Source organism: Mesocricetus auratus, unplaced genomic scaffold, assembly GCF_017639785.1.
Source record: "Mesocricetus auratus isolate SY011 unplaced genomic scaffold, BCM_Maur_2.0 Super-Scaffold_100013, whole genome shotgun sequence".
Classification (NCBI taxonomy): Eukaryota; Metazoa; Chordata; class Mammalia; order Rodentia; family Cricetidae; genus Mesocricetus; species Mesocricetus auratus.
Genome location: NW_024429196.1, coordinates 57,915,783 through 57,930,551, shown reverse-complemented (window position 1 = coordinate 57,930,551; position 14,769 = coordinate 57,915,783). Strand labels below are relative to the sequence as shown.

The following is a 14,769-nucleotide window of genomic DNA, read 5'->3' as shown; positions in this document are numbered from 1 at the left end:
ATTTCTGGATGTCAATGTGAGAGGACAGAAAGCAAGAAATATGGGAATACTTTTATTGGTTGAAATAGCTGTTAACAGCTGGGATGACATGAGAGGAACATCTAAGTGTACAGCTTAGCTTATGCTCATGTAAGAAACAATAAATTAGACCTGTGTAACCAATATCCTCTCTGCCACATCTCTGCATTCTCATAGCTCTTGACACTTGTGGATTGACACAGCCTTACTCAATAGACCCATGCCAGGGGAGTACTATAGGCTACACTGCAATCACTGACAATGTAGATGAGCTTCTGGCCATATCTTTAATGCCACCCCCCACCCACACAAATGAGGTTTCATATTGCCATTGTCAACTTCCCTCCCAGCTATAAGAAAAAGCTCTCATCTCATAGTATAATCAATTTATTTAAATGGCCTTTCCTGGGGATATAAACTTTCAGCATTATCTATACTCTCTCCTCTTTTGGCAGAACCTTCATTAATCTGCAATGTCAGAATACAACTGGAGGCCAAGTGATGTTCACAGTGACCTCTATTGTCTACCTGCAGTCAACAATGTCTACCTTCATGCAGCAATCAAAGTGATCGTTTTAAATAGCTTAACCAACCTTGCATGTTTTCTAGTAACTTTTGTTTCCTATTGCACGGTTATTTGTTCCCCTCCCTCCCTCATTCTGTCCTCATGCCCCAATCCACTCCTCCTTTGTTTCTTTTTAGGACAGGGCGGGTCTCCCATGGATATCAACAAAACATGGCACATCAAGTTGCAGTAAAAATAAGCACCGCCCATTGTATTAAGGCTGTGCAAGATGACCCAGTATGAGGAGTTGGGCCCTTAAAGCTAGTAAAAGAGTCACAGACTGCCTCTGTTCCCACTGTTAGAAGTCTCACAAAAAGAGCAAACTACACAACTGTAACATATATGCCAAGTGCTAGGTCAGTCCCATGCAGGGTCCCTGGTTGTAAGGTCAGTCTATGTGAGCCACTAGGAGCCCAGGTTAGTTGATTCCGTGAGTTTTCTTGTGGTGTCCTTGACACCTCTGGCTCCTACAATCCTTCCTCCCCCTCTTCCCTGTGATCTGCCTCACGTTTGGCTCTGGGTCCGCATCTGTGTCAATCTGTTGCTGGATGAAGCCTCTCTGATGACAATCGGGCTAGACACCAAGCTTTTTTTCAATCAGAATAAAATCTAAAACCCACATAGTAGACTAGCAGGCCCCCAGACTTCACTGCCCGTCCTTTCCTCTGCTGCAGGCACACCAGCTTCCTCCAGTGCAGAGCATTTTCTCCACTGGGGCCACTGCACCGATGGCAATACCATTTCCCTCAACGTTTGTGTGACTTGTTTCCTCCCCTTTCACACCTCTGTTTATATGTGCTGATGTCATCTATTTAACACCACAATTGCTTTCACTCTTTGTCCCCTTCGTAGGTTCATCTTTCTGACATAGCATACCTTCATTTATTTACTGTCTGCTTACTCTTTGTGTACTGTACACTCTATGATCCTATCTGCTGATACTTCTATAGTCTCAGTACCTAGAACCCTTCTGACACCCACTGGGTAGATGATAAGCATACTGTGAATTGAATAAATTCCCAAATCATGTCAAATCAGCAGCCACTTTGTTTACTTCTCATGTGGCCTTCTCAGACATAAAAAGGTCAGATTCAGTGAGTTTCCTTTGCTGTTATTACATCAGTTATTATGTGATAATAGGAAAAATAGTGCTGTGATTGGATTCTATAAAGTCCTTACCTTTCAGCACTCACCTATAATGGGCATTCTATGGATGGAAGAGACTAGGCAAATAGTTATCAGGGCACAGATCAGGAATTTGAATCCAAATCTGTGTGAACTAGGGTGCTGGCCGGAGAAGCTGTCTGCCTAGAGCTAGTTCTATCTTTCCTGGTTCTTGCTGGCCCATGTATAGAATGCAGGGAACGTTGAAAGGAGATATAGAGTAAGTTCAGGGTGTAGACTGTGAAATGGATCCTTCTTTGAATTTCAGCAGCAGAAGCTTAGTTCACGGAACACAGGTGAAGAAACAACCAAATCCAAACAGGTGACACAACAAAACCACTGAGGAATAGATAACTAGAATCAACCTTCATGCCTGGAAGTAGAGACTATGGAGGAGAAAGTCTTGTCAAACCTGAAGACACCAGCAGGAATAGGAATCACAATGGGGCCAGCCAGTAAGAAAGAAACCATGAAAGAGACAGCATCTTACTACAGATCAGAGAAAGGGATGTACCGTGCAAGCCAAAATGCAAAGGGTTCTGGGAATGGGACTGCAAACCAGAGTGCAAAGTGGCCTGATTCCTGTGGAATCAAACAGAGATGCAGGGAGCCAGGATGGATCAGGGAGCAGCTGAGTGACTCAGGCACAGTACCTGACAAACAGTTGCTGCTCCTGTGTAGATAGCAGGACCCCAAATTTAAACTGTCCAAGACCTTGTTCTTAGGATCAAATCTACTTTGTAGTGCCATGTTCTGTAACCAAACTTCTCTAAGTTGTAGTACTTTTCTACTGATTGTTTTTCCTTTTTTTGGCTTAAATAATAAAAATAATGTGCTTTCTTCAAATTGACATGTGTGTTTTTAAGGTAATTTCCAGAAAACTAGCTTTTTATTTAGTATGTTTGGAACTGCAGTTACCCACACCAAGTGTTTGGATCTGACATACAAGGCAGTGTATAGGTCGATGCTTCCCCCCACTCACCTATCCAAGGTTACAAAACATGACGGCTTTCTCTATGGCTGTGTGTCTAGGATCTGTGAGCACCTGAAACATTACAGGCACCTCAAATCTCTGTTACTGGGAATGAGATGCTGCCCAGGAGTAAGATTTGGCTCAGTTTCCCTCAATACCAACATCAGTTTCTGACTAAGTACCCGTGCTTCTGCTCTGCTTCCCTCCAGAGGCAGATGTGGTCACTCTGCAGTCATCTTCAAGCCTCACCTGTGTGCTCAGCAGCTCTCTGACATGCTCCTCTGTCTCCACTCTGATCTCCTCCTGTTACTCCATCCTGCAGGGGTGTGTCTGGAACACAATCTCACCGTGTCGTCAGCGACAGGAGCAGAGGCACAGCTGCGTTCCCCATCCTCTGTCCCCCTGACACCTAAAGTTTCCTTTTTCCTTACAGAAAGGAAATTCCTTTGGAGCAGCGATTCTCAAACTTCGTAATGCTGTTCATATAGTTCCCCCATGTTGTGGTGATCACCAAACATTATTTTCATTTCTGCTTCCTCTCTGTAATTTTGCTACTGTTATGAATCTTACAGTAAATATCTGTGTTTTCTGATGGTCTTAGACAACCCCTGTGAAAGGGTCATTCAATTCCCCCAAGGGGTCACGACCCACAGGTTGAGAACCACTGTCTTAGAGAATGGAGTTTACTTTATTCAGGTGAAAGTGGGTTTCATTCAGAGCTTCAACACAGAAAATGATTCCAGGATGAACCAGAAAGGTCACAACAGGAATTTATTAAAGACATCTGTATGTTGGCAAAAGTTTCTGTCCCATGAGCCGCTCCCAAATCACCACACAGAGGCTTAATATTACTTATAAATGCTTGGCCAATAGCTCAGGCTTGTTACTAGCTCACTCTTAGATTTAAATTAACCCATATTTCTTATCTGTGCTTTGCCACACGACTTGGTACCTTTTCTCAGTATGGCAAGCCCATCTTGCTTCCTTTCCATCTTCTCGGACTTCTCAGACTCCCCCCTTCTTTGCCCTGGCATTTTCAGTGGTGCTCTCCCACCCAACCTAATCCTGTTTAGTTATCCGTCAGTCAGCCTCTTTATTAAACCAGGCACAGTGGCAGATAGTCGTCACACAGTGTAAAGGGTTATTCCACACATCTCTAACACAGATCTTAAGCACAGGGATTGAAAGAAAGAATGATGAATGGAGGAAGGAGGAAGCAAAGCTAAGTGTGGGTGTGGGCTCCTCAAGGGAGGGGTTCAATTTTCATTTTGTGAACATTTTTTTGTAAACAAAGCTGTAAGTGTATTTAAAAGGGTATTGCCCAAACTTCTGAATGAGAAGGGAGTGCTGAGAGCTCAAGGTTGCAGATCCTATGTAAGCACAGTTTATTTACTAACTTTGACATTTTTGTTTGAGATGTCTGTAGAAAATCGGGTTCTCTCAGTAGGAAAATTTTTTGTGTCATTAATGGTGCCTGTAATTTCTGGTCTTTTCTAGTAGGAAGAGCAGATTTGATCCCAGGACTCAGTGCTTCTGGCCTTCTCTCCCAAGCTTTTCTTCCTGTGTCATCACAATTCCCCTGTCTTTCTATCCAGCCTCACTTAGACCATAGAAAGCATTTCAATGCTTTGAGAAGCCCAATATCCAGCCCCTCCCTCCTCGGGATACAGCCCAAACACTTTTGCCAGTAGTCAAAGGTCCCCGTAGTTCTTACCTGCCCAGGTCAGCTACCTCCTTTGCCGAATGATCTTTAGTTCTTTTTCTTCCCCCAAGATGTGCTATTTTTTCATTCACCTTTTGCTAGCTACTAAGACTTCTCTCTCCATTGTCCACTGTATGAGTTTGCTTTCTTGGAAAAATATCTGACATAAACAACTGAAAAGGACAAGGACATATGAACTAGTGGTGTCAGAGGTCTCTGCTGATCATGGTGGGGAGGATGTTGTTGGAGAGGCACATGAGTGTACATTCAAGTGGACGCCAGAGGACAATTGTGCCTGTGCACCCACAGAAATGCAAGTAAGCTGGTGCTATATCTTAGCAACTAGGTTCTCCACCACCACATCTACCTTCATGATTATATCCTGAAGCTATTTCATCTGAGAACTTTTCTTAGATGCCCATGACATTATTAGCCAGTGTCTTCTGGGTTATACCTCTGACTTCCTCATGGCTAATTATCCCAGCAGGGTCTTGGAACCCTACTGGTTCCATAGACACTTCACAAGATTATATCTTACTTCAAAAGAAGGCTTAGTGATTTAGCATATCCTGAAAGGAAAATGAAATGTAGCTAAGGAATACCATCCACCTTATGTTAAGACAGGGTCTCTCACTTAGCCTGTAGTTCATCAATAACCTAGGTTTGTCAGTCAGTGAGCCCCAGGGGTCCACATTATGTCTTTACCTCCCCAGCACTGGGATGACGATACACATCACCATGCCCAGTGTTTTTTTAAGTGAGTTCTAGGGACTGAACTCATGTTCCTCTCACACACACTTTGCAACCTGAGCCATCTCCTGATCTCTGATACTTTTTCTGGTGCTCATTACAGAACTGGAGCTGTGTACATGCTAAGCATGTGTCCTAACACCAAGATGCACACCCAGACTTTGAACACTTGTAACTCCCTCCTCTTAGTTGCTGCCACCATGACTTCTGTATCTTGTTGACTGTTATTTTTTTCTGGTAGTAGTGTCTTATTTTTCTGTTGCTAACTTGGGATCTAACAATTGCTTAAAGGCCTACAACACCTTAGTCCCTAGGAACTCCTGCATGGTCCTGAGACTGTTAGAACACAGTTCAGTTTCCTTTACAAGGCCTTTGTATTCAGGCTTCTGGTCTACACATGCATCATGCTGTCACTGTAAGACTTCTAGAGCCTGTTTGGAGATAGATTGATTATTTAAAATGTGAAAGATGTCTGCATAGAAAAACAAATGAATTTTATGAAAAAATAAATTAGCTTCATGAAACTCATCTTTTTAGATGGAGACAGAATGCATTCCTGAATTCTTTAGAGACCACCCTCTTAAAATAAGGCATTGTTGAAGGGAATCTGCAGGGAGGTGGAGGAAGAACTCAGCTGAAAATGTGTTTGTGCATGAATGGAGAGTAGGCCTGATCGGGGAAAGGGATGGGACTAGGAATCTGTGCTTCTTGTGTTTGCAATAGATTGCTGGCTTGAGGCAGACACCACATTCAAGAGTTTCCACAATCCCTGAAATGTTATTCAGGGGTGTGATCCAGCAAAGTCCCAGTGACATTTACGGGGCCATACTTAGTGTGAAGCAATGAGGAATTTTAGGGGTTTTCTACAGATGGCAAGAACACGTCACCATTTAGTTCAATAGGATATCAAAGAAGATAGGGTTTTTCTTGGACTTTTCTGATAGTTAAGAAAGACTCACATGGCTAACTGTTGACATTCACCAGGTCTAGCATATTAGAATGGTGTTGAAGATGACATGCCAGAGAGGAGGCAAAAATGTGTATTTCCTGAGTTTCCGGCTTCATACCAAGCATTGATATTCTAAAGAAATGTGTGATATAAAATTAGAATGGGGGACTATTTGGGGCTAGAAGGAAAATTAGAGAGATGGGGAGGGAACATGACAGGGCAATAGATAGATATGTTCGTAGATATGGCCAAAGTATCCAATGAACAATATGAAAATTTAATTGGATCTATTCTTTTCTGCCTTGTGTACTAGTAATATATGCTAACAAAATAATAATATACAAAGGGAAGTCAATAATTAAAGTAAACAACAATCGCTTTTAGATATCTCGAAGAGATAGCACCAATTTTAAATGGATGTGAAAGAATGCAATTGGTAATTACAACTACTGCTTCTGTTCAGTAGTCTAGCTGAAAAGACTGTTAAAAATAAAATGAGGACTGTTGTGGGAGCCTCTGTTTATTGCTTCCCTTTGCTTTGCTCTCATTCTCCTTCAACATAAAAAGATGCAATTTGGGGAGAAAAATGTTTCCATGGGCACTATGCACTGTTAGCAAACATATGCATGGGAATCACTTATGTAGAACTGTGTTTCATACCTAGACCTGCCCAGTGACAGCCGTGCATGTTGATAGATGGGTGTTCCAAGCCTGGCCTGATGGTGGTCTCTAGAACATGCTAACTCCTGAGGGTGAGAAGCTATTTAGTGAGATGAAATACTACTCTGCCACCACTTCCTCCCTCCCAATTCAATCATGGAAAATCCTTCCCCAGTGCTGTCACTGAAATCATTACACTCAGAATTAAACATGGTGTAATGGAGCTGCTGACAAGACCCTGAGGTCCTATTGACATACCAGGTCTCGCATTAATAACCAGCTTTCTGTAGAGCAGAAAGGAAAAGACCTGCAAATTGGGGGTTGTTTTTGCCTCCCTTTGGAACTCATGTAATGACTGCCCATTCCTGATTCATTTTCAGATGTTGATCTGCAGCCGTGTGACTTACCAGGTTAACATGGCTGCTCAGTCTTCTCCCTTCACTACCCAACCTTACTTAAAACAACAACAACAACAAGTCTGCATCAGTCCAAGCCTCCATGCTTTCCTCTGTGTCAGCTCTGCCCTCTCATCCCTTTGATTCATGCCTCTGGTGCACATATCTGTTATCCACCGCTACAAATTAGCTCTTTGTCCTTTCCCTCATATTTTGTCCAATTTTACAGCTTTGTTTTTTTAGCTTATTCCATGCTTCTCTGTTCCTTCTAACATCTTCCACCTGTTCCATAAAGGTAGGAAGAACAGTCTTCACAGTGAATGATAGTGGCCCAATCTTTATTTTTCCTTCTACCTAGTGAAGTGACATCCATGCCTGGCTAGGGATGGGCTCACTGATGGCCAGACCTTGTGCATCCATAGCTGCTGTGCATTGATTTCTATGGCTGGGTCTCCCCCCTCCTCCAATGACATTTCAAAGCCTTTCTCCTGTTTTCTGGCTTTCACATTCTTTCTGTCCTTTCTTTCACAGTGTTTCCCAAGCCTTAGAGGAGATGTTATAAATGACTTATCTGAGGTGAAGCATGCATCTATCACTTAGTCTCAGCATTTACCTTGTGCATTCATGAATCTCTGCATTCACCACTGTGTTTAGTAAAAGGGGAGACTTCTCTGCTTATGTCTGAAAGTAGCATTTATATATGGGTAAAAGCATAAATATTTAGAAGAGAAGCTTGGCAGTATGGGAATTTAAAACTACAAAAATACTCAACTCCCCTCTAGAGTCCATGATTCCCTCAGCATGAGTTTTCAGCCAAGTTTATAAGCATATAGTCCTTCTCCTGGAATGTATCTCAAATTTAATCAGTGAGCGGTTGGTTACCCTCAATAGTCATACCATTATTGCAGAAGTGGGCACATCTTTTGTCTCATAGATCATAGATTTCAAAGCCTTTTAGAAATTCCATACATTTCAAATCTAGACAGGTACTTGGCGGCATCAGCTTCTGGAAGCACTATAGTGATTGAAAAAATTGTCTTTAATTTCTGCACTATATCCAGGGGCAATGATGGTCTCTGGTGAGCAGCAAGGCCTATGGGGAGGAGGGAAACTTCACCAGTGTTAATATGGAAAAGGAAGAGAGTCATGCAGGAAAACAAAGTCTGGGGGCAAACGAGGGAAGATAGACAAAAATTACATGGAGTAAACATGCTCTTGAGGGTGGATTGATGCAGGAACTCCTTGGAGACAGAGTCAGTGAATCCTCAAGAGAATCTCATGTTTAGACAAAATCTACAATGCTCAGATTGTGGCTTCTTGGCGAAGAACCATGTGTGAGTCTTTATTGGATTATGATCAGTATATGTGACACTTGTTCTAGATTGTGAGTAACAGAATCTCCCGACACACAGAAAAGCACCAGGATCCTAATCTTTCTACTTGGTATAACACCTCCCATACAAATCATTATCTTATTACAATAAAGCAATCTTATGGATTTGCATAGCAGTAACCTAGGAAACTACTTCCTTTTGAATGCTCTTATATATTCCTATCAAAGGACCCTGTGCACACCTTGGTCACTAGAGAAGCTGAGGTTAGCTTTTTTTCTGGAATTTCCCTTATGCTCTATATACAACAATTGAAGTGAATAACTTTGCTCTGGTAGATTTCTATCTGCTTACAACTCAAATAACTTACGAACTTACTAGATTTATATCTTTTTTCAAGATATTTGTTCTATTTTTCCTGCAAATTAGATTATAAGCCAAGAGGTTAAAGAAGTATGTGAAGTTAACTTTCTTTTTATAACTCAGAAAAACAGGGGAACTTTAGTTTTGAGGTTAAAGATCATACAATAAGAATTTGAACCAAAATGGGAGTAATAAGGGAAAAACAGCATATCCCTTGAGATAGCTTATACATAAACTATATTACAAAATGACCGCCTGTTTAATCTTCAGTCAAAATGACAGCTGAAGATTTTAAGGTATTTGTTACACATGATAAATTGTGCACAAAGAACTTTTACATAGACCTGGTCCTGGTAGAACAAGTCTGTAATCCTAGTTACTCTAGAGGGACTAAGGCAGGACAGTTTGAAAGTTCAGGGCTATCCTGGGCTACAAACTGAGTTCAAGACCAGTCAGTCTAAGCGTCTTAGTGAGACCCTGCAAGAACAACAATAAAAGAACAACGGATGGATGCCTCTCAAGGAAAATCATTTCAATGTATTATTTTCTTTTCTTTTCCTGTGAGCCCATTAGTATGACCACTGTTTACCCACTTATAGATGAAGATAAGAACACAAGAATAAGAATTTGTAAGGCCTGAGGTTGCCAGCATGAAGAGTATCAGAGCCACGATCCAAACTCAACTCACTTCCCAGGAGAACGTTAACTCTGAACCCTAGCCTGTGGCATAAGTCCAGGCATCAATAGGCTGGCAGAGAACACATGCTTACATTGAATATAAAAATGACTGCATATGAGTAACCTGGAAGCATAACCCATTATAGGTGATAGCATAGCAAACACAGTGAATTTAGAATAAACAGAAAACATTGGCTTCATACTGATAGTAGTCCCACTTTAAAGTTTTTCTTATTAAAAATTATAACAGTGAGATTTCATGTCCTGATAACCCCAAGGTACTGTATAAGCTATGTTTTACATTCATATTGATGTTTCTATGTCATGATTGGATTCATTGTCTAAGTGGTTCCATATAGTCTATCTCCTCCTAAATACATACTAAAATTTAATCTGCATGTTTAGGTATTACAAGAGTTAAAACAGAATCAGAGTATGGGAGTCTTTGAGAATATTCAGGACTAGGTAAGGTCATCAAGTTTTACCCTTAAGATTAAACACTAGTGACTTCATAACAAAAGAACTAGTGACACTCCAAGCCACATCAGGATTCCACAGCAAGAGATCACTGGTGTGACCTAAAGAAACCTCTTTTCTTTGTAAGTAAATTACCCAATCTGTGCTGTTATAGTATCAGCAATAGAAAACAGGCTGAAATATCAACCAAAAAAACTCTCAATAAGTGCTATCTTTGTAAAATTTTTAGTAGTCATGGCAAGTCTGAGCCCTGAAGAAATTACAAGAATCAGCTACTGTCACACCTCTTGGCAGTAGAAATGAAATTCATTCAGCGTCTAAAACAGCATTTTCCTCCTTTAGCCACAAGATTACAGAGTTGGAACAAGATTTCTGAGAAATCTTTTTATCTTCCATTCCTTCTTTCTCTTTATAGGTCGCTACCCTCAGGAGAATAAGGGCACCTACATCCCAGTGCCTGTAGTGTCAGAGCTGCAAAGTGGAAAGTGGGGGGCCAAGGTTATCATGAATGAAGACAGGTCTGTGCGACTTTCCATCCAGTCTTCCCCCAAATGCATCGTGGGAAAATTCCGCATGTATGTTGCAGTCTGGACTCCATATGGCATCCTTCGTACCCGCAGAGATCCAGAAACAGACACATATATTCTCTTCAATCCTTGGTGTGAAGGTAAGGAGAAAGTATTCGTTTTTACAAGTTCCCACAGTCCCAAAGCATCTCCTTTGGAGCTTAAAAGGGTTACTGACTCTATTAGTTACTTTTTGTGTTATGAGACCAAATACATGACAAGAAGGAACTTGGAGGGAAGATTTATTTTGTCTCGTTTCCTGAGAGCAAAGTTCGCCATGGCAGAGGTGTTGTGTTGTGGCCAGTCACAGTACATGTTCAATCAGGAAGTGAGGAAAAAGATATCCAGGACTCCGCTGGAGTTCTTTCTCACATTTTACTCAGTCTTGGATCTCCCCCATGGGATGGTGACACCACATCTAGGGTGGGATTTTCTGGACTGTTACAGCTCTCTGGAAATGTCTCCTAATGAGTCTAAATCCAGTGAAGGTGGACTAATCATCACCTGTTTTTTCAAGATTAAAAGTGAGAAAGATACACGATTCACCCTCAGTATAAGTGAAATGAATGCTGCTACACGCTTATTTCTAGAATTGATTAAAGACTGTTTAAAGTTACATAGTGAACCATTTATGGACCTGTGGTATCATCTCAGTATGATATATGTTCTTAAGAAAAAAATTGACTTATTAAACTGAACTTTCAAAACTAATAGAACCCAAAACTCTACTTAAAACAACAACAACAATAAAGTCATCTACATCAACAGCAAAACTAGCTTCATCACTCTAATTCAAGAACAAGAAAGCCTAAAGGATCCCACTTAATTATTTATTCTCACACAAACAATTGACCTGAAAATATAGATATGTAATGATATTTAACATAATATTATTTAATCTCTAATGCTATTTCGAATTACTTCCATATGTTGTGGAAGCTTAAACTAGTTATATTTAGATTACTCGGCTGGGTTCAATGAGTTCTTTATCAAGTCAGCTTAAAACCTCAAATCACATAGAATTTTCTCCTCTTCCTCATTTTTGCCATTCCATGCTCATCCCCCCCACACACACTGTGGGGCTGAGAATGGAATATGTTGTTAGGTATGTGGCAATGAAGCAGTTTGAGATCTAAGAGCTGAGAGCAAGAGACTGCCCATATCAGCCTATTGAAGGTGGATTTATCAGTCCCCAAACATCTTCCAAAGATGAGTCTGGGCTATTATTTTTATTTTTCATAACTCTTTGTTTGAGAAAGTTGCTTTGGATCTGGATTTTCTGGTGTAGATGTAGACAGTAACAGAGTAGCAATGTTTTCTACTTCTGTTAAGCACATGCCTAGATCTCTGTCCTTTCACTTAACTCTTTCAGTGATCTGGGCATGTGGAACCTAGCTGATCCTGCACTCCCACCCACCAGTTCTTATCACTGCTTTCTCAACACTCATATATGACTCATGTTCAAGGTTGATGTGAGCAAGAGATGTCACTTGGGCCATGTGTAGCTCAAAGATGGAGTCCTGTTTTTAGAAATCTTATCAATTATATATAAGGCATTTTGCAAATGAGACATGGTGTGCTATTTGCAGAGATAGGAAATAGAGGTGCCAGCTAAGGGACTGAAAGTGAATTGGAAGTGATAGCAGAAATGACCCGCAAAGGTGTGTCCTTGGAGAGGGGAATCAGAGTGCATTTGAGAGTTATCTAGACCTAAGGAAGTTACATAGACTTGGAAATAGAGAAAGACAATATAGGAAGAACAGCATTTGGGAGTTGAGTAGAGAAGCTAGCAAAGAAAAATGAGACTGAAAAATATGTGGAAGGGCCAAGAAATTAATATTTTAAAAGTTCACATTTACACAATTAATCAGGAGGTTATAATTGATTTTCTTTGCACTGAAAAAAGGCAGTCATGGACTTCATGTAATAACCCAGGATGTCTGAGGAATTACATGATTTAACAAAGTGTGTCACGGTTTTATGGATTGTCTCATCCCTGTACTATGTGGTTACTCCCCTTGAAAAAAATGTGTTAGTTGTTTTGCCTGCCATAGTGATTTTCCAGATGAGCTATCAATGAAGTAAAGACCTCGTAATCGTTAATTACTTTGTTGTTTTCTTGGTCTGCTGTTTTATGCATGATAAACAGCTTCTTGGTACTTCCATTCAAAATGTTGCTTAGTAACAATGTGCCCTGTGCCTTAAATAGCCTATTACAACATAGGGACCTCCCTTTGAATCTCTTTGCAGAAGAAGAATTGAAGGAAGGTAAGACTAGAACTAGAGAGACCCATTTGAAAGCTGTAGTTCAAGAAAAGGTGACAAAAGATTTAACTGTGGGGATGGCAATGGAGATGAAGAAAGGAAATGTATGGGAGATCAATTTGGTACTTAGAACATTGCAGAGCAATTAGAGATTAATGCAGAAATTACCAAATGTCTAATTTGGCCCTCTGAGTTGATGACAGTGATATCTTCAGAACTGAGATGGTCAGAGACGTGAGAGGGATAATGTAAGGACATTGAGAAATGATAATACAGTGGTATCTGTGAGACATTCAACTGATGACATCAAGTAGGCACTAGAATAATGGGCTATGTAACCTAGAGGATATGGCTGATGTAGCCATGAACATGTCATGCCACCAAGAGCAAAAGTAGACAATTAGAGTAACTACAAAAAGTGAAAAAAATAGACTGGGAAGGAATGGTCTTAGAATTCAAAAGAGCAAAGAACCAAGTATCTTGGTTGGATCAAGAGGACTGCAGTTAACTGTTGAGTATTGCTCCAGAGTTGAACTGGTGAAGGAAAGAAGGGAGTTGCTTTTGTTTTTGAAAATAGGATAGCACTATGATCTTTGAGAGGATGAAACCACTGAAACAATGGGTCAGAATCCAGGGAAGTAGACTAGAGCATAAAATTTGGAGTCAGAGAGCATAGTCAATGGGTAATGGCATCTTACTTAAGACATTGGGTGAGGGATGGCTCAAGTGTTAAGAGCATGTACTTCTCTTGCAAAGGACAAGAATCCAGTTCTATGCACCTACTTATAGGAGGCTCAAAGCCACTTTTAATAACAGCTCTAGGAGGAGTCAATGCTTCTGACATCTGTAGGCACCTGCACATACATGTACACCAAAACACACCAACACACACCACACACACACACACACACACACACACACACACACATACTCACATGTACGTCAGTACCCATGCAGATATTCTGTTGTGGTTGCACTAGAGCCATCCTGGGCCTAAGTTTTTTTCTAAAGACACTTGTGTGATTTCAGAAGCCATAGTTGGAAAACACTGGCTCTAGAGGCAAATAAGCCTAGGCAGGATTAAGGGACTAGGCGAAGGGTCTGAGAGAGGTAGCCTAGGCATACTGCACTGAGAAAGTCACACAAGGGAGAAGAGGGAAAAGGTTTTCAGAATTCTGTGAAGGGATGCACAGTAGAGACCAATTTTTGGCTCCCATGGTGGGAGGAGAATAAAGTCACATGTTGAGGGAGTGAGGAAGGAACAGAGAACTAGTCATCAGGGAATCAGAAGATGGGCTTGTTATATAAGTGACAGGTGGGAACCCTGTCCTCCTGAATACAGGGAACTGGCCACAGAAACATTAATCCCTTGACCTGTGCAAACCTGAATGTTTCTGCAAATTCCTAGAGGGCGTCTAGCTTCCTGATCATCTATGCCTCCAGGGATCCTGTTACCCATCTGCTGAGCTCTTGGAAACTCAGCCCTTCCTCAGATTTAGCATCAGTATTAAAGGTGGCCACACAAGTCATCTGCCTCCTCCAGGTTTTGGCTGCAGTTCTATCTGCAGTTAAGAAGCATGTGGGAGGAGTCTTCTCAGGGGTTCTCAACCCTAGAGTCACCTCAGAACTCCTCCCTGCAGATTAGTAGGCCAGGGACTGTGCTTCAGATTTTGTTTGCTTCACTAGTACCCAGCTAAGCTAATGCTCATAGGTGGATGCTCACAAGACCGTAGCATTGTAACCCAGAAGGGTTTCACCTACTCACAAAACCATTATTTTCTCCTTGAATCTAATCTCAGTCTTTCTCACCTCACTTCCTCTTCCTCATCTCCCTCACTCTGTTTGTCTCCCCCCCCCCACCCCTCTCTCCTCTCTGATGTTCTCCTAAAAGCAAACTTTTTCTTCTCTCATGG

General features: G+C 41.2%; 1 protein-coding gene across 1 annotated transcript in view; it reads left to right on the top strand.

Annotated features, from left to right (window-relative positions):
• Positions 1–14,769, top strand: part of F13a1 (coagulation factor XIII A chain) — a 178,446-nt gene that overhangs the window by 46,745 nt on the left and 116,932 nt on the right. Inside the window, exon 4 of the mRNA XM_005066385.4 lies at positions 10,441–10,692. Within this exon, the coding sequence (XP_005066442.1) occupies positions 10,441–10,692 (252 nt within the window). The remainder of the gene's footprint in view (positions 1–10,440; positions 10,693–14,769) is intronic.